The sequence below is a fragment of the Gallinula chloropus genome, assembly GCF_964237585.1.
Source record: "Gallinula chloropus genome assembly, chromosome: 15".
Classification (NCBI taxonomy): Eukaryota; Metazoa; Chordata; class Aves; order Gruiformes; family Rallidae; genus Gallinula; species Gallinula chloropus.
Window position 1 is genome coordinate 6,475,006 of NC_140100.1, and position 23,863 is coordinate 6,498,868.

A 23,863-nucleotide genomic window follows, 5' to 3' on the forward strand; every position below is an offset into this window, starting at 1 on the left:
GGCTACCTTCACCTAAATCAGGAGGAAGCTGATGGATTTATGGGAGTTGTTCCTGATTTACACTCCAGTGTCTGGTCCCTGCGTGTCCCTGGGGAGGCAAAGTGCTGGATGGGGACCAGAGCCACCCCCGTGTCTCCTGCATCCCACTCCACCCCAGGTGAGACTGGGGCTGGTGGGGGGGCTGGGGGTGGGCTCTTTGCTTCCCAGTTCAGGGAATTGAAGTGATTTTGCTTTGCTGGTTTCTGGTGCTCAGCAAGGTCTGTCAGCTCGGACACCAGTCCTGAGCCCTGGTGATGCCCTGCCTGGCACCGACCCCGTGACTCAGTGACTCCCAGTGATGCTCCCCCCTCTCCATCCTTCTCTCTTTCCCATCCCAGGAGCCAGGGAGGACTTGCTGCCCAGTGGGTCGGTGTCCCCCTGAAAGAGGGGGAGATTCAACCCTGGGAAAGCCTATCTCCAAGGGCTCTGGAGTACCCCAGGGGTGGCAATGGGGGAGCTTGTCCCAGCTCTGGGACTCCCCTTACCAAACCATCCCCCCTTCCCGACTCGGGGGGGCTGGAGCCAGTGCAGGGGAGCTGTTGTTATTCCTCTCATGTAGCAGGAAGGATTTCTGCGGGTGCCATAAACCCATCACGTGGGCAGAGCCTGGGTGAGCTCTAATTGCTTCTATTTGCATAATGAGGCAAGGCTCAGCATCCTGCTGATATTTGAAACTCGAAAATCAAAATCAGCTCTAGATAAACAACTCTCCCTCCCACCCCATCCCTACCCCCACTCCCAATTCCAGCCTTTCCTCCCTTAATGCAGATTTTCCAGCTTTTTGGTCTTCCTGGGAGCACCGTGGCCACCTCCCCCTGACCCTTTCCAGGGTGCTGGAGGTCTGGGGGGTGCTGCCCCTCTCCTCTGGCTGCGTGGTTTGGGAGCTTTGCTGGGGACTGGTGGTGGCAGATGCGGTGTGGAGGTGTCTGAATGGGAGCTGGGGAGGATCAGGGTGGTTTTAGGGCTGGAAACGTGGACCCCAGCTGGAGCCAGGTGCCCACAGGCTCTGCGTGGGAGGGTGCCTTGTTTGGGGTGTGGGGTTGTGCAGTGCTGGAGGGTCTGTGCATCCCCCCATCCCAGGCCAAAGGGTTCCCCCCCACAGGGAGCCCAGCAGATGTCACAGCCCAGTGTCACCGCAGCTCTGTGGGACCGTCCCACCTGGGGACATAGGACAGCTGGGGCAGGGTCCTGCTCACACACCGCGTGTCCTGCCAGCTCCTGGGCACCTGCGAGGGAGTGACAGACCCCTCCTCAGCTGCAAGTCCCCTCTCAGGTGGCAGGAAGGTCTTTGCTGCACCCCAGGTGTGGCTGGCTGGGGGAAGCTTCAGCCCCAGGAGAATCCAGAAGGATCTGGAGAAGGGAGTGACATCCCCTGGGGCAGGATGTGTGCGTGTCAGCATTTGGTCAGGATGATGAAAGGAGTGGGAACTCCTGGAGCCAGGGCCAGGGTAACCTGTGGTGGGCTCTTAAGAGCAGCAGGGATGCTCTGCCAGGAGCTGGTGGTCGGTAGTAACAGCTTGCCCAGGAGGGGTTGGGTTTCAGCATCCCAGTGCTCACTGGAGGAGGGATGCCAGCTGAGACCCTAAATCAGTGGTCTGGAGGGGTGCATTGGCTAGGGGTGCAGGAGGGATGGGATCTGCCTCCTCCCCTGATCCCTGTGGCTGATGGGGGGATGCCAGAGCTGATCTCTGCTGTGGTGGGGATCCCCAGGGATGTGGTGGAGTGAACACAGCCCAGATGCCAGCTGAGAAGTAGCAGCTTCATGCTGGCCTAGGTGAGGGGGTCTCTGGGTCCCTGGCCCATCCCACCCCAGCAGCAAGAGCCTTTTCCCCCTCCCATGCAGCTCCCCTGGCTGTTGCACAGCTCTCTTCACCCTGCCCAGGGCCTTGCACCGTACCTGTAGGTTTCCAAGGGCTTCCTGAGCTCCTGTGTTGCATTTGGGGTCTGTATTTAACTCTTCTTTATCCCTTCCCAGGCCTGTCCCTGCCGTCCCCACTGTTCCCAGCCTGGCTTTCAGGCAGGTTTGCCCTGTGGAGAGCTGCAGGTTGGCTCCCAGCTATGACAAAGCATTCATTTGGATGCACACCACCACGCCAGTGAGCCCATTAGGGGAATTAATTGGAATGGCTGGCATTTAATAAACAGCCTCATCCCTCCTCTCTGCATCCCCCTCCCTCCCCATGCCGTGTCGGAAGGGTTAAAAAGAAACCACATGTGGATATTGGGGAGGGGGGGGAGCAGGTATCTGAGTCGGGGGGGGGGGGGAATAATAAAAGAGAGCTGGGATCTGAGAGGAATTGCAGTTTGTTTTGTTCATGGTAAAAAGAAAAAAGGCAAGGAAAAGCAAGGACATGTGGAAGGGGGGGCTGAGGGGGGGAGTGAGCCGAGCACTTTGGGCTCACGGGGTGTTTGGGTGCCCGTGGAAAACAGGGGGATGAAATAAGTGGTGGTGGGGATGGGGAGGACACGCTCTGGCTTGGGGGATCCCAGCCTGACTGGGGGCTGGGAGGGATGGTGAGGGGGCTCAGAGGACGTTTCTCCCCATATGGTACGTATTACGAGCTCCTTTCTAGTTGTAAAGATTAATTTAAAGCCTTTCTCACCTCCCCCCATCCCTCTTTCAGTGACAAATGAACATCTGGGCTGAATGCTGCCCAGATCCTAATCAAAGCATTTTTCCAGGGCCGTTGTCTGCCTTTATGGCTATCTGCCTCTTGGATTCTCTGGGGTTCCAACGCACTCAGCAGTCCAGCCCCTAAATACCCCTCTCTGGGGTTTATCTTTTGGGATAATGTGAGTTTTCTCTTTGCCTCTCGACTCGTTTGTTTGGCTCCGTTTAACGATGTTTGCTCATCTGTGAGTAAGTTTAGGGCACGAAGGGATTTTTTTGGGGGGGGGGGGTTTGGAGGTTTTTTCCCTCCCCTCTTTGAGTGGGTTATTAACAATCAGCAAAAATGGCTTTTTCTAGGGGGCTGCACAGCTGGTCTGGGCAGCGGGGCGGTGTGTGTGTGTCAAAGCCAGCCCCAAATCCCTGAAGAGCATGCCTTGGTTATCTTAAACTGGATTATATTTTTATGGAAGGCTTGTTTTCCTGGGGTTTTGCTGGGAAAGCAGCGAAGTGAAGCTGAGCCCTTTCCACGATGCTCAAGGGCTTCTCTGTCAGGGAGAGGCAGCACGAGCCCTTCGTTGCCTGAAATGATGCTCAAGCATCACCAGGGAATGCTGTGCTTGGGATCCCACTCCCCTCAGACTTGATTTTTTCCCCTGACAAGCTCCAATTTGAGGGTGAAGAGCTGAGTATTTAAAACCTGGCTGGGATGGCAAATAGCATCTGTTGTGTCCCAGGTGCTGTCAGACAGGATGGTGCTCGACCCTGTAGCTGGGGCAAAAACCCAGCAAAATCCCTTTAGGGTGGATAAAGGGACTCACAGGTGCCTGTCTCCATCCCACAATGAGAAGGGAGCTGGGAAACATGAATATGCTGGATTTTTAGGGGTATATCCAAAGTATGTTCCTTCCCACTGCAAACCTGCGTCTTGGCTTTGGGCTTCCCCTCTCCCTGGCAGAACCCAATGGATGTCTTTAATTAAAGGATGTGATTTCAGGCCATTTAAACCATCGTGGAGAGGCCTTGTTTATACAGCAGGTGCATGGGGTAATGGTGATATTAATTAAAAATGTTCTCCTAAGTGAGAGGGGGGAAAAAATCACTGCAGTGGAAAAGCCCTTTGCTGCTCCTCAGCTTGCCAGGATGAGGGGTAATCTGAATCCTGGAGCATCTTTGGTGATGCTAGGATGTGTACCACTCACTGCTGGGACCCTCTCCATCCAGGGATGGTGCTGGGGAAGCTGAGGTTTGGCTGGAAAACCTGGGTGGGTTGGGAATGGTGGTGGTTTACACTGATTTCCAGCTTTTCTAGCTGTTGCCACGTGTGGGCTAAACCCCATCCTGGTTATTGCAGGGAATGCTGCAGAGGCGGGGAGCATCCTGGCTCCGGGTGGGGAGCAGTTAATCCCTCATCACGGGCACTGGGCCAGTTTTTCACAAGAACTCTGAACTTCCATGGAAATGATGAACCAGGATGCAGCAGGTGGGTCTCTAGAGGCAGGTCTGGGGACATGAAGAGCTGGAGCTGGCTTCCCACAGGCTCCCTGGGTCTCAGATGGCCCCAGCACCAGCCCTGGGCAAGGGCAGCATCCCGTGTGGAGCTCTGGAGGTCAGGAAGCCCATCTGTGAGCATCCAGAGGAGGATCCAGGATGGGTTTTAATTTGTTTGAGGTTTTGCTGCTTCTTTTTACAGTGCTCAACACCTCCTGCCTCCTTCTCCCTCCTCAGGAGCCCCAAAATGAGCAGCAAGCCTCACCACTGGTCGTGGGTCTTCCCAGCAGTGCCACCGTCACCCTGTCAGTCTCAAGGCTGGTGCTGGGCTGCAGCTGAGCCAGCACATCCCTGGGGCGACACTGGCCACCAGCAGCCCCCAGGGGAGGTGGGGGGGTGACGTGTGAGTTGGATTTATGGGGTGTCATGTTGGTGCTGTCAGTTGTTGGGACCATCGTGGCAGGGCGGTGGGATGGAGGGTCAGGAGCTGAGGTGCCTCGCGGCTGAGGAGGCTTTTTGGGGAGGGAGAGGAGGGAGGCAGCCATGTCCCAGGGTGCCGGGGAGCCCTTTCCCGATGTCCCCGTGGAGGAGGAGGACGCGATCCTCGCCGGCCACGTCTCCAAGCTCTTCCCTAACCCCGCGCGTCAGGAGAGGGCGGCCGTGGCCGCTGCCCCGCTCCGGGCTGCTGCTGAGCAGAGATTTGCGGCTGAACTCGGCTCAGAAAGTCCCCCTCAGCCCCTTCTCCTCTCTTTCTGGATCTGAGGCAGCTTCCAAATTCCTGCGCAGCCAAATCCCAGCCGGAGCTGCCAGGAGAGCCGGCCAGCAGCGAGTACGTGCCGTTGCTGTACCCACAACACAGCCAGGGTGGCTGTTGTTCTGCGGGTGACGCTGACGGGCCCGGAGCTCCATCCCTGCCCGGGATGCGATCCCGTTCCTATCCCAGGCTGCAGCCGGGCCCCCCCTTCGGGTCCTGCCCTGGGGAGGGCGGTCGGAGCTGCGGCATCACCGCCCCGTCGCCGCCTTCTTTATAAACCAAAAAAAACCCCACCAAAACCCCACCCCAGAGTCCCCAAACTTTACCCGCCCGCCTTCCCCATAACCTCCCCCTTTCCCAGCCCATGGATCACGTCGGCTTTATCCGCTCCCACCGGGATTTACGATCCCGGGGACTTCCTGCGCTCGGCTCCATCCCGCCACCCATCAATCAAAGCTGTTTGTGTCGGGGTCGCTCCTTCCCCTGCCTGTTTGGGTTTGTTTCCCTCCCTCCCACCGCCTCCCTCGCTCCCTGAGGATTTCGGGGGGGGGGACACGACATAGGAGACGCGGGGGACAGCGGCAGAGCAGCGACGCAGCCCTGAGGCCACGGTGAGAGCACGTTGGGTCTCTACACCAAATATTGGTGGCCAGGGGTAAGGTGGGGGAGGTCGGGAAAATCCTGTGCTGCTGGTCCAGACTAAACACCTCTCCCCCCTTCCAAACGCCTCCGGGATGCAGCGCCGAGCCCAGAGGCCCCAGTGCTTGGGGCTTTCCATCGAACCCCCCAGCATGACCCCAAGGCAGCCTCGGGAAATCCCCCCACCAGCATCCAGCACCCCAAGAGGGACACACGGCCCAGCATCCTCAGGGAGCAGGGATGCAGAGCCGGCTCTGGCTGAGCCCAGCCTCGGGATTCCTGATCTGATCTTTCCACTGGTGACTCACAGAAAAATCCTTGTTGTGCGGCGGCCGCACAGCACGACGGGTGGTTCTGCCTCTGAGCCTCCCTCTTTTCCCTTTCTTTTTCCTTCAAAAGATCCTTGGTAAGAAAACTCCTGGGATCCTGGCCTTCCTTGCCCAACCCCAAGGCATCTTATCCCCCCGCTACCCCCCAGTGTGTGTGCAGGGCCGGCTGTGCGAACCCCGTGCCGGTGGCTGTGGGAAGCTGCCTGTTGCACTCCTGGGGCTGGATGTGTTTGGGATTGTTATTTCTGGGTGGCTCTTACACAACGGTGGAGGGAGCTTGCAGGGTTTCCACCACCCTGCACCAGCTCCCTGCGTGCTGCTTTTGGCATGCCTGCCAGTGCCACCGGCTTCACCGGGCACCCCCATCTCCTCCCCACCCCCTGAGGCCTCTCAGCAGGTTTGTGGCACAACCTGGGTGGTTTTTGGGTCTCTTTGCTGGGCAGGACGGGGTGAAGCAGGACCTCAGTGGAGCTGCTTGCTGCCCTGTGGGGATCAAGCAGGATCCACCAGTAGATTTGGGTTAAAATGCTCAAAAATGGTGAACGATGCCGATACACCCTTTGGGGTCCCAGCACGGCACTGCTTCCCAAATACCTCCCTTTCATCCCTTTTCCCCCACCCTTCAGAGGACAGGGATGGAGTACAGCCCCTTCCCGGTGCGACCAGCCCATCCCAGCCCCAGTGGGTTGCAGAAGGGGCTGGGGCAGCTCTATATTTACCCAAACTGGCTTTTTAAAATGTTTTATCTTGGAAACGGGCAGAGAGAGGGATGCTCCTGGGCACCCACTGCTGTGAGCTCTCCTGCCTGGATTTCACACCTTCACCCTTTTCTTTCGGAGCACTGACCCCTCTGCTTCCCTCTGGAAAGCAGATCAGTGTTGGAATTTTTTTGGGGGACACAGTTTAGTTTGGAAGCTGAGATGGAAAATAATTTCCAACCCCCAAATTAGAAACATAATAATAATAATAAAGCGCCTTGTTTTGGGGGTGTGTGTGTGGGGTGGTGTGTGTGTCATCCCACAGCAATGAGAAGCTCGTGCTGAAGGGGAGCAAAGAGCTGTGATTTATTGTTTTCTTAATGCTACCCACAGGACTGACTTGGCTCTGGGATGCTGCTCTGACTCCCTTGGTACCCATTGATGGGGACACTTATGGGTGGGTGCCCTTCCAACTCAGGGAGGACCAGCTCACCCAAGTTACTTGTTGTTACACTGGTTTTTAAGTAGAAAAGGGGATTGTGCTCTGTGGTTTTCTGCTCTGCTAGTCCCCAGGGGGACTGGGCACAGGGCTGATGTTAAGTGATGAGCTGGGAGCCAATGTTCTGCATGCTGGGCTGCAGGGAGGTGTGAGCAGCCGATGGTTTCTCTTTGGGGCTTCTTTTTTCTCTTCAGTGTGGTAGATTAGAGCAGTTTCCCTGTGTGTTGCTCTCTCTCTGGTCTCTATCCCCCCAAAAACATCAAGTCTATGAACTGCTCTTGGAAGAAGAAGCCGTGCCAGGGCAGTAGCTGGTCCTGCCTGGGCTGAGCTCATCCCTCTGGTCACCAGCCACCACCGTGTTGCTGGAAAACCCTTAAAAATAATTTATTTAGTAAAAAAACCCTCCAACCCTGCAAGGGGTCTCCCTGTGTGCAGCAGCAGAGGCTGCTGAAGGGCTCAAAGACCCCAGGTCAAAGGCTGAATTCCCACCGAGCCTTCACCCTGATGTATTTCTCTCCCCATTGGGTGCAACACATCGTGTGCCCGAGCCAGGGTGCCCCATCTGCCTTTGGGGTGCCCCATCTGTCTTTGGGGTGCCCCATCTGCCTTTAGGGTGCCTTCTCTGTCTTTGGGGTGCCCTGTCTGCCTTCGGGGTGCCCCCAGGGCAGTTTTTGGGAGGGTGGGTCCGTGTGGAGCCAGTTGCTGCGATTTAATAAGACACTTACTGTATGTTAAACCCCAACAGCTGATGGGAAACACGTGTCCCAGGGATTAACAGCCGTGTAAAAGATAAAGTGGTGAGTTCAGCCTCCAAATGGTGTGTTTGGAACCACCCTCCTCTGCTGTGCTACGAAACAACCAGGTAATGAGGACAGGGAGGTGGGGGGTAAAATGTGTGTCACTGGTCACCACAACCCGGTGACCCAGGGACAGGTTTTTCTCCCAGTGAGGTGATGCCCAGGGATGTGGGATGGCAAGGGAGCAACGGCAGCTCCTTCTTCCCTGGGTCCTTACTCTCTTTCCACATCTCCCCCTTCATATTTTTTGTCTTCTCTCCCCAGGCCCCACTTTCTCCCCCATGGAGGCAAATGCTTTGGCTAATTAGCAAAACCTGTCAAAGATGATGATTGATGTCCCAGGAGGAGGTTTAGCTGCCGTTGCCACCATTGCCTGACTTCTGCTCTTAAAGGTTTTATTAAGAGAGAAGGGGGCTTGTGATGGGTGAGTGGAGGAGGATGTGCTCTCCTGGGTGCTACGGTGTCGGAGAAGGGGGGGATGCAGGGTGCATCAGGGTCACCCTCAGAGGGAGAGGCGAGGGCTCGTGTTTCTCTGCCTCCGTGTGTGACCGTCACTGTGGTGTCTGGCCTTGGCAGGGGAAAAGCCATTAAAGCCCAGCTGAATGCCTCCTTTATTCTTCCAGGGGCAGGTAATTTAATCTCATTGCCCAGGTTATGAATGTTGCTGTGTGACGGGGTTTTGCGTGGGTGCCTGCTCTGGGAGTGATGCTTTGGGGGCTCTCTGGGAGGGGATGCTCGGGGTGGGGGCCCCAGCTTGGTGCTGAGTTCAATGCTGGGGCGTGGGGATGGGGAGAGGGAACAGCTGGGCTCCTGTCCTACCTGCAGGGCAGCAGTGGCAGCAGGGACAGAGGTGCTCGAGTGCAGGTTTGACAGACCCGTCCTGGGAGCCTGTGGCTGGGCTCCGAGTCCCACAGGACATCCCTGACACTCTCTGCTGTGAGCTGAAACTCACTGTCCCACACCCATCCTGGGAGGTCCAGGGGCTGGGTAGGCATCAGAGGTGCAGGCAAGGAAACTGAGGCACAGTCCCACCAGGTTTCTGCTGGGACCACCACGTGCAGCCTCCAGCTCTCCTCATCTCCCATAGGCTTGGGCATGTTTTCAGCAACTCCTGAGCACCAGCAACCCCCAAAACACACACTCCCTACAACCCCAACCCCTGCAATCCCCCCCAAAGCCCCCTTCACAACAGAGGCTTGCAAAGAGCAACCACTGCCCAGTGGCTGCCAGTGCAGCATCACACAGCTGGCTGTGCTGCTGCATCCCTGGGCTGTGCTGAAATCCCAGCTGGGTCATTGGCCCTGGGAGCAGGGAAAGGATGGGAGTAGTGGGAGCTCCACCACCAGCTTTGTTGGGGGTTTTTTTCAACCCATGAATGAGTCCAGAGCCCAGCAGATAGATGATGTCTGCAGCCGCAGAGGCCTGAGCCGCTCAGTGCACGTCAGAGGGGTTGCCAGGGGCGTGGGGGAGGCTGGAGCCTGGCTGGGGGCTGCAGGGGCTGCTCCCAGAGGTTTTCCTCCAGCGAGCAGGACTTTGGGCTTAATAAGCTATTTGTAAAACTCGCTCTGGATAAACAAGGGGCCGTGTGTCGGGCTGGAGGCGGCCTCGCAGGGCTCTGGCGCAGGGTGGGACCTCAGCACAGAAATATTTTCAAGATAAACAGAGGAAAATGAGTCCTGGAGGAGGCCAGAGCCGCTGGCAGCGGCACGCTGCTCCTCTCAGAGATATTTTGGGGCAGGAACTTGGCTTTCTGCAGGCTGTGCCTGAAAGATGCTTTTTTTAAAAAAAGAGATTTAAAAATTGTATTTATTTTTTTGCCTCCAAAGGAACCTCACGTGCTTCTGACTCAAAAATAGACCTGGGGAGCAGTTGGCAGTGAAGCCAGTGGCCGGGAGAGGTGTGAAGATGGAGACGTGCAGGGCAGATTTGGGGTGAGGAGAAAGGATGCACTGGGGCTGGTGCCAGTCCCTCTCAGGCAGAGCTGCCCTCCCTTGGGGATTCCCCTTGTGCAGCACCCCGAGCTGCAATATGGGACATGTGAGGTGCCTCCTGCACCCCATGGGCTCCTCCGTTCCCCCACACCAGTAGTGGCAACGAAGCAGTGCCCCGAGCAGGATGTGGGCACTGCCCTGCCCCTGCCTGGCCCAGGGTGGAGCTCTGGGAATGCACTGGGCTCCAGTCCATCTATCCCTCCATGCCCTGCTGGAGCAGCAGCAGAGGTGATGCTCTGGGAGGTGGGACAGGGGCAGTGCCCTGGGGCCCAGCAGGCTCACACCCCAGCACCCCTACATCTCGAAAGCCCGGCTGAAATACAGCATCCATGCTCGGGGCCAGGGATGGATGGCTGGGGCAGTGCTGTCCTGGCTGGACGGTGGCACTCCTGGCTCCCTGGGAACACTAAACTGGGCAAACTGGGATGGTGGAAGCTGTCCCTTTGCCTTACCCTGCAAGCTTACAACCCTCCCCTGGCCCCTGGGCTCAGTTGTGGTTTCCTTCTCCCCAATTTCCTTCTCCCCAGTTACGGGTCTGGAGTGGAAACTGCAACAGTGGGGCGATGCCTGGCTTGGGGTGATGCCCGGCTCGGGGTGATGCCCGGCTTGGGGTGATGCCTGGCTTGGGGTGATGCCTAGCTCGGGGTGATGCCAGGCTTGGGGTGATGCCTGGCTCGGGGTGATGCCTAGCTCGGGGTGATGCCTAGCTCGGGGTGATGCCAGGCTTGGGGTGATGCCTGGCTCAGGGTGATGCCCAGCTCGGGGTGATGCCCGGCTCAGGGTGATGCCTGGCTTGGGACATCGCTGCTGGGACCAGCGGCAGCCCCAGCAGCCGAGATCTCCCAGCATATCTCTCCCTCTCTTCCCCACCCCCAGCAAATTTAATTAAAAGTCATTCAGATTCCTTTGAAAGAAAATGTCATCCGTCGGCACAATTACACTTTAACTAACCAAAGCTGTTACAGTTCCTATATATATTGGAATCAGGCTGTCGTTATTAGTTCTAAGTAAGTAATTTATTCCCATTATTGTGTTCAAATTACAGGATATTACCCCCTGGGGAAATAATCCTGTTATTTGAAATGTAAAAAAGAATTCACATGGACAACAATGGATTCCTAAATGAACCCAACAACAGTCCCCAATCCAAGCGCGGCATCGCTTGCCTCGGAGAGAAAAAATATAAAGTTGCTTTTAATAACACTCTTTTCTCCTCTCTTTTCCTTCTCCCACCCCAATGGAGGTAAAGAAGGCTCCTCCTCTTCTTCCAAAAGCCTCTATTTATCGAGGGAATCCTGGATCTGCAGGATTTTGGTGGGGGGGCAGATATATACACGTGAGTCCTGGGTTATTGAGGCGGTGGGAGGGGAGCCCTGGGGCGGTGGGATGTGAGTGGCTGGCACAGCCTGGGGGAGCTGGGAGCCGGAGGCTTTCTCCAGCAAAGAGATGCTCTTTGGAAACACTGTTCCCTTGATGAAGATCTTCAGCGAAGCCAAATAACAGCTTGTCTCTGCAACACCCAAACAGAAGCGACTCATTTGGACCACCGAAAGGGAAAAGAAAAAAAAAGGGGGGGTTGGGGGGGGGGGAGGGGGAAAGACAAGGAAAGAAAAGAGAGAGAAAGAGGAGGAAGAGGGAGGGGAGGGAGGAAAATCAGATACACTTGTAACCTGATTACAACAGCCAGCTATGTGTGCAAAATCACAATGCAGCTCTATAATTAAATCTCTCTTTCCCCCTCCTGCCGAGCTCTTTCCTCTAACAGGCATGGCACAAAAACAGTCGTTAGGACATCAAATTCCAGCTCCGACAAGAGGGGACTTTTTTTTTGTCTATAGCTGCTCAGCTCGTCTTTAAGGAAATAATAATTATTAGCCCAGCGCTGATGAGCTGTGTGGAGCAGAAAGGGGCTCGTCTCATCCAGCCGCTCTCTCCCTCCCAGCTGCACAGGGCCATACAGGGAGCTGGGGTGATGGACAGAGAGGGGATACCCCCTCCCTGGGTTGGGGTTCAGGGTTGGAGGAAACTCTGGGGTCTAACAAGATGCTTCAGGGCTTGGAACCACAGGTATTTCTTTCCTTCTTGCCCCGCTGAACCCATCTCATGTGTTTTACCCTCAGTGGTTCAGGACCCGGCGTCAGCTTGCAGCAGTCCCAGGAGGAATGGGTGCTCTTCAGGTGCGTAAAACACCCGTGAGGGATGAGGAGCCAACAGCTGGCTGGACACAGGAGAAACTCCGGCTGGATCAGTTTCCCAAAGGTTTTTGCCCTGCCTAGCGTGCGGCTTCTCCATATGGTGGTCCCAGATCCTGGGCCGTGGGGTGACGGAGGGATGCTGCAGGTGGGGGCCAACCCACCAGCCCCCAAAGGGAGCAGGGAAAGAAGCCCCCAGCACTGCGGCGGCAAGTAGGGTCAGGGGGGACACACAAAGGCTGCCAGCCCTGCCTGTTAGCGACTGTGATTTACTCCGTGTTCGTCACAGCGGCTATTCCCATCCCTGTGACACCCAGCGCGTGCTTCTGCTGGCAGCTGCAGGACGGATTCAGCCTGAGGGACTGTGTCCCAGCAGGCAGGTCCCTGCTTGTTTCTTTTGGGGTATTTTTGGGAATGGTTTTGCATCCCATCATCTTCTCTGCTAGCAGGTCCAGAGGGGGGCAACAGGTTTCTTGTGACAATGGCACACTGAGTGCAGTGTGGCCGGGAGGGTGAAGGGAAAAGCCTGGCACCAGGGCACCTGGAAAGGGGTCCCACTGTGCAAGGTACCCACCACCCAGACAGGACTTGGCGACCGCACCTCATCCTGGCAGGCTGGCACGGGCAGGACAGCAAGGCCAAGTGCACACACAGTGGCACGGAAACTCGGATGCTGGTCCCATAAAGCCCTGGAAGTTTGGGTTTAGTGGCAATTAACAGCTGCTAAAAGGTGAAAAGATCTATTCTAGTAACACCGACACAGCTGGTGCCTTTCAAGGAGGGATCTGAAAACACATTCAGGAGCGTTAATTTTAAGCCAGGATAACGTACCCCGGGGAGGACGAGGGCTGTACCCTGTTTTCAGGCTGGGAGCAGGCCGGAGCACGGCATGGGGACCAGCATCTACCTCCGGCAGCGGTGGTGGAATCGGTGCCAGGGGTCTGGAAGAAGGATAGGACCAAGCTGGGGATCAGCCAGCAACATCGGGGCAGATTTAACCATCATTCCTCATCCTTTTATTTGGGGTGGGGGATTAACTTAGTGCAAACCCATCGGTACACAGGGGTTTAACCTTCAGCAGGACCCTTGTGTTGGGAGGGGTAGGGGTGGGGGGGGGGCCCAGAGGAAATCATCTTTCCCTGGGAGATGCTGCAAATCTGGATTTTCCAGTTCCCGGAGGGCTCTGCTTGTTTAAATTGGAAGCAGAGAGGAGAGGTGAATTTTAAGAAGGACAGAGCAAAGGCACACAAGTATGCAGTTAACTTCTAAACTTCTTTCTCTGGATCTCCCGCTGAGTAAATGCTTTAGGAGCTTCAAACCGCAGCTTTTAATATCTCCTTAACATGCCCCGCGATTCCTTCCCCCCCCCCTCTGTCAGAACGGCAAGAGCAGCTGTGAATATTTTCCATTTTCAAATGGTTTGTGTGCATACGAAAGTACCTGCAGCTCCTCAGGGCCGGGCTAGGCAGGAACACCGAAGCCAAGGGTATCTATTTTATATCAGACCTCAAAACAGCATGTGCTGCCCCCCCACCCCTCCCTCGCTCGTGTCCCGCATCCGGGAGGATGGTCTGGAGTTAAGTGACAGATCAAGGGGAAAAAAAATCATCCCCACTTTGCCCTGTTGATGTGGGATCTGCCCTTCATCTGGATGTAGGATGGTTTTAAACTCACGAGAGCGCGGAACCTGTGATATCGGGGTGTTATATAGGGGGGTGGGGGTGTTACATAGGGGGATGTGGGGTGTGTGTGTTGCAGATTTGGAGCGGTTTTGCTGCTAAAACCGCATTTTTTTTCCCTCTGAAAGGTGTAACTGCCGTTTCTGTGCCTTACACCCAATTTAGCAGTCGGTCCGTAGCCCAAAAATCCAGGCAGGAATTACGGCTTTGGGATTTGTGCTCCTCTCTGAGTGCATGTCAGCCCTCCTATTTGGCTTCTGCCTGACATTGGGGGAAACAAGCTTATTAATGGGTAAGGGGGGGAAGGAAAAACCCCACCCTGATCTATTGAAGATCCAGTCTAGCTGTGACAAAAGGCCGGTGCTAGGGGCTTTGCAGAGGGGATGAGGAGCACAGGGCAGGACCCAACATCAGGGGGTCCTGGCTTGGGGTTTGGGGGGGGGCAAGGAAGCGTGCAGGTGGCAGGGTGGGAAAGCAGGGTGGTTTGGTGCACCTCCCCCACTTCCCCATCCTCCTGCACCGGGCAGGGAAAAAACCCCGGCGGCTTTATTTGGGCTTGAAAACCAGGCTGTGGTTTGGGAGACGTCCGGCCTTACAAACCCCACAGCTGGGGGAGTGGAACTGCTGTGACTTGGGGACACACACCCCACTTGTGTCCCTCTGTGTGTGTGTGTCCCCGACCCTTCTCCTGCACCCATGGGACAAGGGGTCAGCGGAGCTGGGATGGTGTGAGGATGCTGCAGCCTCCAGCCGCTCCTGGGTACAGTCCCTGGGGGGGGATTTCTTGGGGTCCCTGCACCCCACGCAGAGGGGTTTATAATCAGCCAGGATTGGGGGAGAAAACCACAACCCCAACCTGTTCTGGTTATTGATGAGAAATTCTTTGCTTGGTTCCCAAGCTGTTTCCAGGGATCTCCTCATGGGGATGCCCCCCACCCTGAAGACCCCTCCCCATGGACACTTAGAGGTGAGGGGATTGGGGGGAGGAGGGACCCCAGGGTTTTCAATTAACCAACCCCTCCATCGATGAATAAATCCCCCAGGAGTCATCAGAATAAATCCCAGCAGGGACCCCCTCACCTTCAAATCCCACCTCTGCCCTCACAAGGGTTTACTGGGGGGGTGGGAGGCAGGACAGGATCCTGTTGTTGGAGTCAGTTCTGTTTTTAAGATTGGGGGGGGGGATGAAATGAGGGCACAGCTCTGCCGCCGCACTGGGACCGTCGCCGGCCGTGGTTTAATGTGATCTCTGCCTGGTTTTCTAAATCCAGGCACTGACTGTGCGCTTTAAATATAGCTCCGAAAACACCCTGAAAACGTGCAGTGAGCGCAGGGCGGGCGGGAGATGCACAGCCCCCCCCCCCCCCATCCCTCCGGCTGGGGATCACGGGGGGGATGCGCTGGGGGCCCAAGACGGGCTGCGTTGGGGTTCCAGTGGGGACCGATCCCACATGAGGGTGCAAAGTCCAGCGCTGGTGTGTGTGTGTTCCCTCCCCCCACCCCAAACGTTCTCAGCCCCCCAACCCAGGGGAAGATGCACTGGGGACACACGCGAGTTTGCATTGCCTCCCGCCTCTCCAAATGGGTCCTCCCCCATCCCTGTATCCCCCCACACCCAACACCCCCCACTCCCACCCCCCCCGTCCTACCTGCATCCCCCGGGAGGGTGGAGGGGAGGGGTGGGAAATACCCGGTGCGGGACCGGGGGCTGTGAGCTCCGCACCGCTCCGCCGGGTCCTGCCCGCTCCCCTCCGCGGGCACGGGGAGAGGAGGGGTGCGGGCCGGGGGGAATTTCGGTCCGACCCGGGGTGGGGGAGGGCAGAAAAAGGGGGGAAAAAAGGGGGGGGGGAAGGGGGAAAATTAAGGATAAAAAGGAGAAGGGGGTATGGAAATTAAAGCTAAAGGAAAAGAACAGAAGGGGAGACGGAGGGCGAGGACCCGGCCGCGCAGGGCGGGCGGGGGGAGCCCCCTCCCCGGGGCGGGGGGCGGCCCGGGGGCGGGCGGCACCGTGGGAACCTGCCGGGAGCCCGGGGCAGCGGCACCGGGAGGGGGGTTGGGGGGTGGGGGGGGAGGCGGGGAGCAAGGCGGTGCTGAGCGAGCGGGACACCCCCCCTCTCCATCCCCCCCCGCGCTGTGTTTTTAATGAAAAGGGGTATTTTGGGAGAAAGCGGGGTTTGCGCTGCAGCTCTGCGGGGAAACCCTGGGAGCGGCCAGCACCCCCCAAACTCCCCGGGACATTCGCGGCCCCAGCCCCCCCCTCCCCAGCTGCAGTGGGGAGGGGGGGGGGGTCCCTCTGTTCAGGGAAACAGCCGAGAGAAAAGGAGGGGGGGGGGGGGGCGTTGATATGGAAAATGGTGGGAAAATGGTGCCCGCTCCCCGGGCAGCCGCAGCACCGCGCCTCGGAGGGGAAAATAATTAAAAAGTGGGTATTTAAAGGGGGGGGGGTGGGGAATGGCGGGTTGTTGGAGGGGCGGCCGGCTCGATGCTTTGCAGCAGCGCTGCTCCAGCGCCGAGCTGCTGCTACAAGATGGCTCCCGGCCGGGGGGAGGAGGAGGACGAGGAGGAGGAGGAGGAAGGACCAGAGCCGCGGGGAGGGAAGGAAGGGAGGGAGGGAGGGAGGGAGCCCTGGGAGGAGAAAAGGGGGGACCTCACCCCCCACTACTCCACGCCCGGGCCTGGGTTTTTATTAGCATTTCGCTGATTTATGGCATGCCAACCCCCCGGCCCGGGCACAGCGGCGGGGAGGTCCGGGCGTGAAGGCATTAAACATTTATAAAATATGCTTTTAAAGCCACATAAAAGCGATTAAGCCATTAATATATTCTCCTATTTTTTTCCCCTCCAATTCCTCCCTTTTCAGTTTACTAAAGGGGGGGGGGAAGAGAATTCCCCCCCCCATCCCACCCCAGACCCCTCCCCTGGAGTCCCGGGTTTGAGCCCCAGGCCCTGAGGCAGCCGGGCTGTGCGCCTGGATATATATAAATACAGATCGATGGCTTTTCGAGGAACTTTACTTAAAACGATTAAAAATAAGCAGGAAAGTGCCGAGGGGAGGGTGTGAGAAGGGGGGTGGGGTGGTGTCTTGGGGGGCGGGGGGGCTCCCTCCTCTTCTTTTGGGGCTATTTCGCCCCTTTTCTGGCCGCTGCCCCGAAACCCTCCAGCCCTGACGGGGGGTGTGGGGGGGGGTTATATGTGTCTCTGTGTGTGTAGCGGCTTTATTATGGGTTGTGTTTTTTTCCCCCCGTGATTTATACCGGGATTAAATTAGATTTCCCCCCCCCTTTTAATTAAGGAAGCGGGGCGGCGATGGGGTGTCCACGTACCCTCCACCACGGAGGCGCCGGGGCTGGGTGTAGAAGGGAAAAATAGATTTAAAAAATATATATAATTAGTAAATAAATCGCAAGAAAAGTAAAAGTTGGGCTGGGCGCGGGGAAGAGCCCCAAACCCGCGGAGACAGCGCGGGAGGGGGTACCCCATAACATCCCCCCCCTCCTCCCTGGAGCTCGGCTTCTCCCGCCCGGCTGGGAGAAACGGGACTTTTGGTTAAATCGGGGGCGGCTCCTCCCGCCGCCTTCCTTTTCACCCTATTTTTAAATTTCGGGCGAGGCGGGGCCCGCGGGGAGGGAGGGAAGGGGACCCTCCCCCTCTCGCTGAAAGGCCGCTTTGTCCGCGGTGGGGCCGTGGGAGAGGGCCCGCCGGCACTTCCCCCTCAGCCTTCGGCGGGCGGGGGGGCCCCGCACGTACCTCAGCCCGCGCCCGGCGGGGGGAAGGCTTTCACCCCCGCAGATAATAAAGGGTAGGGGGGTCGGTAGGGCGGGTTCCCCCCCCTCCCCTTTCCCCAGTCACACCTCCGGAGCGGGAGGGGAGGAGGGAAGGGGGGGGGGGACCCGCGGCCGCTTCCCCCGCCAACCGCCGCCAGCTCCGAGCGGGAGAGCGCGCGGGGGAGCCTAGAAACGGCGGCGGGGCGCTCCCCGCCGCCCCGCCAACGCAGCGAAGGGGGAGAGCGGGGAGCCTAGAAACCGCCGCCTGTTTACCCGCCGGTGAATGGCAGCCCGGCTGGCCAATGAGCGGCGCCGGCGGGCGGCGGGCCCGCCCCGGCCGCGCAGAGAACAATGCGTGTTTCATGGCCCCGCCGCCGCCGTTTCTCCCCCCCCCGGTTTATTTTCTGTTTCCCTCCCGCCCCGCGCTCGCGCTCCCCCTTTTTTTTTTCAATTTTTCAAAATTTTTTTTTTTCTTAAGCGCCGCCGATCCGCGCGCGGGGCCGGCCGGAGAGAGAGAGAGAGGAGGGGGGGGGAAAGGAGAAGGGAGGAGGAGGAGGAGGAGGAGGAGGAGGAGGAGGAGGAGGAGGAGGAGGGGGGGGTGGAGGCGATGCCGCAGCTCGGCGGGGCCCCGCCGCTCCATGGCGCGGCTGCCGCGTCGCTCCCGCGTTGCCCCTGAGGAGCGGAGCGGAGCGGAGCCGGGCGGCGGGCAGGGCGGCGAGCCGGCACCCCCCGCCCCAGCCCCGCGCCGCCACCATGCCCCGCGACCAGGCGGCCTGACCGCGCCGAGGTAGGACCCGGCCCCCCCCCCTCCACCCCCAACACACCCCCCCCCCCCTCAACCCCCTTTTCTCATCCACCGGAGCAGCCCGGCTGGGGCGGGGGCGTCTCGTTCCCGCTGCCCCATCCCGGGGTGCTTCCCCCGCCGCTCAGCCGCTTACCCCCGCTCCTTTCAGTAGCTACGAGCGGGCAGCCGGCCGCTCCCGCAGCCGCGGGGTGAGACTCGCCCCGCTCAGCCCCGCACGCAGCGTTCAGCTCAGTCCTCAGCTTCCCCACCGAGTTAAAAAAGAGAAAAGCCAAGAAAACGGGGCCGGCGGGATTCTCCTCGCTATTTTCCATCTTTCCCTTCTTTTTTTTTTGTTAATAATTGCTTGGCCCGGTAGCTCAGCACCACCACCAACCCCCCCCACCACCACCACCCTCCTTCCTCCCCCGCGCTGGCAGCGGCCGGCGAGGAGCCGGGAAGGTCGGCGGAGCCGGAGCGGAGCGGCGGCTCCGGGAGCGCTGCGGGGGGAAAAAAAGAGAAAAAAAAAACCCCACCGTGTTCCCCGCGGCGTTGATTATTTTCTCGCTATCCCGGTGCAAAACACCCGGCGGGCGGGGGGGAGGGAAGCGTTTCACCGGGCTGCAAGTACGAGTATATGTATCTGCCTTTTAATTTTTACCTGTGTGTGTCGGGGTTATTTTTTTCTCTCTGGGAAATGGTACGTGGTTTGTTTTTTCCCGAGCGGGGAAAAAAACCAAAACGGGAGGGGAAAAGAACCCCAAACCTCAGGTGGCGATTAGGAACCCAGGGAATGTGGAGGGAGGAAGAAAAAAAAAAAAAAGCCAAAAACGGGTGCGGGGCGAGCGATGCCGCCGCCGGAGCCCTTTCCCCGGCGGGCGCTGGCTGCCGCTGCCGCGGCGGCTCCCGGCGGGAGTAAAGCGGCCCCACGAGAAAAGAAGAAGGGGGGGAGAAAGAGGAAAATTAGGGTGGTTATTTTGAGTTTGGGCCTTTTTTTGGGGGTGATTTTGGGTTTGTTTTTTTTTCGCTGCGCTCCGCGGAGAAGCGCGATGCCGCTTCCCCGGCGCCCGTCCCCGCCGCGTCGGTCCCGCCGGAGCCAGGCTGCGGGTCCTGCGGCGGGTCCGTCCCCGGCCCGGTTTTGGCTGGGATAGATTTAACATAATTTTTTTCCCCCCTAAAATTTTATTTTTAAATACTTTAATATATTTTTTTTCCCCGCTCTTTGCCGCGCGTGTTGTTTGGATTATTTTCCCCCCTCGCCTCGCCGCCGCCTTTCCCTATCCCCCCCGCCCCCCCCACCCCGGTCGGGGAGATGAGGGTGGGTTCTGGGGGGTATTTATGGGTTTGGGAGCAAGTGGGGGGGTCGGGACAGGTTGGCTCATCGCCCCCCCCTTTTTTCTCTTGCAGGCTGCGCCGAGACCGCCGCGCCGGGGCTGGCTCCCTGCACCGCGCCATGGGACGCTTGGACGCCTTATTTTTGAAAACCATCTGATTTTTTGGGGGAGGAGGAGGAGGAGGAGGAGGAGGAGGAGGGGGGTGGGGGGCGGGAGGGGGGGGGGGAAGGCGGTGGCGGGCACCGACAGCGATCCGGGAGACTCCTTGAAGCCGGCGAGTGGATGATGGATGGCCGAGATTTCGGGCCCCCCCGCTCGGTGCACGGCCCCCCTCCGCTGCTCTCCGGGCTGGCCATGGAGAGCCACCGCCTGGGAGCCACCGGCCGCCTGGCCCCCGCCGCCGGTCCCATGGCCGCCGGGCTCCCCGCCGCCCTCCAGCCCGGCAAGTTCATCCCATCGAGCATCAGTCTCCACTCGCACCCGGGTAAGGCTCCGCGGAACCCCCTTTCCCTACCCCACCACCACCTCGGGCATCACCCCTTCCCTCTCCTCCGTCTTCGCGGGCAGCGGCGGGTGCTGCGGACCCCTGGGGCCGGCAGCTGGGAGGGCTTAAAGCGCCAGAAAAACCCCAATAATAATACGCGTGTGTTCCGCGGGGGTTTTCTGCCTGTCCTGGCTTTGGTTCGAGGGAGAGAAAAGGGAGAAGAAAGGAAAAAAAGGGAACGGGGAAAATAATAAGGGAACGGGGGAAAAAATTAAATGGGAAAACGGTGGGAAAAAAAATTTAAAAATTGCTCCTGGCCGCTAAAAAGTCCTCCCACCCCCCGCCCGGGTTTGTTGGCACCGGGAAAAATCCCCGCCGAGGCGGCTGCGGGTGTTTTGTGGAATAAATCTGATTTTCGGGAGAGAGCCGGCTCGGGCTGCGGAGGGGATGGGGCTGCGCTGCCCCGCCGGGTGCTCCGCGGCCAGGCTAAACCTCCATCCCCTGCTCCCCGGGCTGGGAAAAGGGGCAGAACGGGGCAGTTTGGGGGATAGCGCTGGGCGCTGGGGCTGGAGGCGGCATAGCCGCGGTCCCCGCCAGCCTCGGGCAGCGCTGCGGGCAGCGCGGGCTCTGCTGAGCTGGGCTTGTGGTTTTCTTCGCTTGGAATTGTTTTTTTTTCGGTAATTGTTATTATTATTTTTAAACTTAAAACCAAAACTTGCGTGTAGGGGCTTTTCCCTCATTTTTTTTTTTAATTTTTTACTCGGCTCGCTCCATCCCCGGGCAGCTCCACGGCGACTTCTCTGTTTCCAAAAAAAAAAAAAGAAAAAATAATAAAAAGCAGACCTGGAAATATACGAGCCTTATTCTTTTTTTCCTCCGTCAGCTTTTTATTTATTTACTTAAATGATGACTTCTTTTTGGAGGGATTTTCATTCCCCTTCCTTTCCGAGCTCCCTTTTCCCAGCTGCTTCGCCGGCTCCGGCAGCCGCCTTGCCGGCTGGTTTGCTGGGCTGCTGCCGAGCGTTTCCCTGGGAGGACACGAGGGATGTCTGACCGTTTGATTTCCCTCTCTGGCTCTTTTATTTCTTATTTTTTTTTTCCTCTCCTCTCTCCCCCTTTCCTTTCTTTCCCCTGGGCGTGGAGAGGTGACTCGGAGTTTACTTTAGGCGTTGGGAGGGTGACAGGTTTTGCAATAATAAACCTGCTTTTCTCCCAGCCGCCCGGGCTGAATGGCTTTGAAATTCCCAAACCCGATTGCCGACATCTGCGGAGAAGGAAGCTGCGAAACCGAGCGAAAAAGATTTATTAGTTTTAGACTAGGTGGCAGTGCCAATTTCCCAGGTGCGAGGAGGAGAGGTGTAAAGGGAACGGCTAGGAAGCGAGCACATGGGCAAACACCTTTTTTCCTTCCCTTTTGTCTGTCTTTTGTTTGGTTTTTTTTTATATTCCTTTTTTTTTTTTTCGGGGTATTTGATTTTATTTTTTCCCTTCCTCCATCTGCTAAAGCAGGATCTGATCTCTGCAAAAAATTTGCCTGGACAATCTCAAGCCAAACCGAACGCGGGGTGTTGTTACTTTGTAAAATTATTATTATTACATTTTTTTTTTATTGGGTGATTTTTTAATTTTTTTTTTCCCCTTCTTGTTTTTCCTTGCTCTCCCCACCCACCCTTCCAAAATTTCCTTTTCTGGTGCTTCCCTGCAATCCATGAGGCTCCGAGCTCTGGCTGAGCCGATAAAACCTCGCTCCCTGCTGCTGTCCGGGAGCTTTCCCGCTGCACCACAAACCCTTCGGGCTGGGACCGAGCCTGGGATTTAGCACTTCTCACAGAGCGAATCCTTCTTTTTCCCCTGATCCCTCCAATTTTCTGTTTTTATTTAACGTGCTATTTTTATTTGCCATTCTCCAAAACCTTTGGAAAAATCCCCTTTACTCTGCCTGTACCTCCGCGGTGCCCGGTGCTCCCTGGCGTGATCGGAGCAAAGCTCGCTCCGCGCGGCTGCGGCACGGCCGTTCCCAACACGCTGTATTCAAAAGATCTGGATATTAACAGCCAAAACTTCCATCACACCGTGGTAGAGGGAGATATATATATATATATTTTATTAATGGCTTTAACAATATTGTTGGGAATGATGATTGCTGCCCGCTATGGAGGGGTCCTTTGTAGGATCGCGTTTGCAGTGTCTCTATGTGCTTTGGTTGGGGTGGTGGGGGGGGTGGTTTGGGATTTTTTTTCTGGTTGTTGTGTTGTTTTGGGTTGGTTTTGCTCTCAGGAGGGGTTCGAAGGGGTGGAAAGCAAAGGCTTGTGCAAGGGGTTAAGGAAAGTGGGCAGGAGGCGAAGCCTTTAAATAGAGCCAGTTCAAACCGATCTTTAAATACCGCCGGGCCGAAGAGGGAGACTGTTGAATCCGTCCCAGCGTTCTCCTAAAATAAATACGCCCCTGTAAAAATAGCACTATTGGCCATATTTGAGAATCCAGTTATCGCCGGCACCGACTTCTTATTTTTCTCATCCCCGTTGCTCATTACAGCCGTCCGGGCGCTGCCCCAGCGCCGAAATACGGGCGCCTGGGCCGTGTCCAGTGACCCCCGGACCCTTGGCTCTTCTCCGGGGGGGTTTCTATTTCATAGTGGCGCTTTGGCCGCCGCTGTGCAGGCCCAGGGGACGGGGACAGAAGCCCCTTTGTTGGAAGCGCAGGGAGGGAGGAGTGAGCTGGAGGCCTGGGCGGGAGGCGAGCCAGCCGTCGGCTGTGGGGCTGCCATCCCGTGTTCCCCCCTGTGCTCTTGGGCATTGCCATAACCTCGAGGAGGGTGTGTGTGTGGGGGGTTTGGCAGCCGGGGAGCAGCGGGGTGCTCCCAAAGGCCCTCTCCGAAAGCTGGGGGAGGAAGGTGACTGTTTGCAATGGAATTTCATCCCTGGCAGCAGCACAACTTGCCGGGAAGACTGTGTAGAAAGAGGCTGCAGTGGATGGAGCCGGGTGGTTGAGTCCGTGGAAGCAGTTGCTCGCTGTGCTCCGCAGCTCAAAATACAGGGGAGTTTATAGCTTTGCTCCTACCCTACCCCGCTGCCTTCGGCTCTGAGTGAGTGTCCCGGTCTCGGCTCCATCCGCGGCCGGCGCGTTGTTCTTGGCAGCTTCTGTGTTTTGGGGGAGGTGGAAAAGTCTCCCTCAGACTCAATTGCGAAGGGCTGCTCTGTGACCGCCTCTGTCCCTGGCAGCGGCTCTGCGTGCGAGCAAACATCATCCAGATGCAGGAGGGAAAAAAAAAAAGAAAGACTCTCTGAGTTTTGAACAATAACAACAATAATAAAAAAGGAAATCTGCTCTGTGCCATGTGCTGAGGTATCCTTTCGTGGGTGGGATGCGTACGAGGGTGGCTACTGGAGCAGATGTTTGTGTAAAAGGATGCCCACCCTCTCCCCATTAAAATACGCTTTGGAAAACTCTTCCCCGGTGCCCAGGGAAAAGGGTCACACCTGTACGAGCAGAGCTGGCTCCGTGTTGTGTTAAATCCAGCTCAGGAGCGGTGACTGAAAGGAAAAGCGGTCAGGCGGAGGGGGAGAGATTTTTGGTTCGCTTGCTCTCAGGCTTCCACATTAGCATGTGCATTCAAATGCAGGGATTTAAGGCTGATCGGAAACCATCCCCTGCTTCCAGGCCTGTTGTGCCCAGGGAGAAGTTTTCCAGACAGCTGGGCCAGGTATGAGCGTAGGGGAAAAAATAAAAAATGAAGGAATAAATCCTTCCCCCCCCAGGATAGCTTTGCTGTGCCAGCAAAATC

The 23,863-nt window shown here is 57.4% G+C and overlaps 1 protein-coding gene across 1 annotated transcript in view; it reads left to right on the forward strand.

Moving 5' to 3' along the window:
- Positions 1 to 19,880: 19,880 nt before the first annotated feature.
- Positions 19,881 to 23,863, forward strand: part of TNRC18 (trinucleotide repeat containing 18) — a gene marked incomplete at its 5' end in the record, with an annotated part of 53,405 nt that continues 49,422 nt past the window's right edge. Inside the window, one exon of the mRNA XM_084271301.1 lies at positions 19,881 to 20,079. Coding sequence (XP_084127427.1) covers positions 19,881 to 20,079 — 199 coding nt within the window. The remainder of the gene's footprint in view (positions 20,080 to 23,863) is intronic.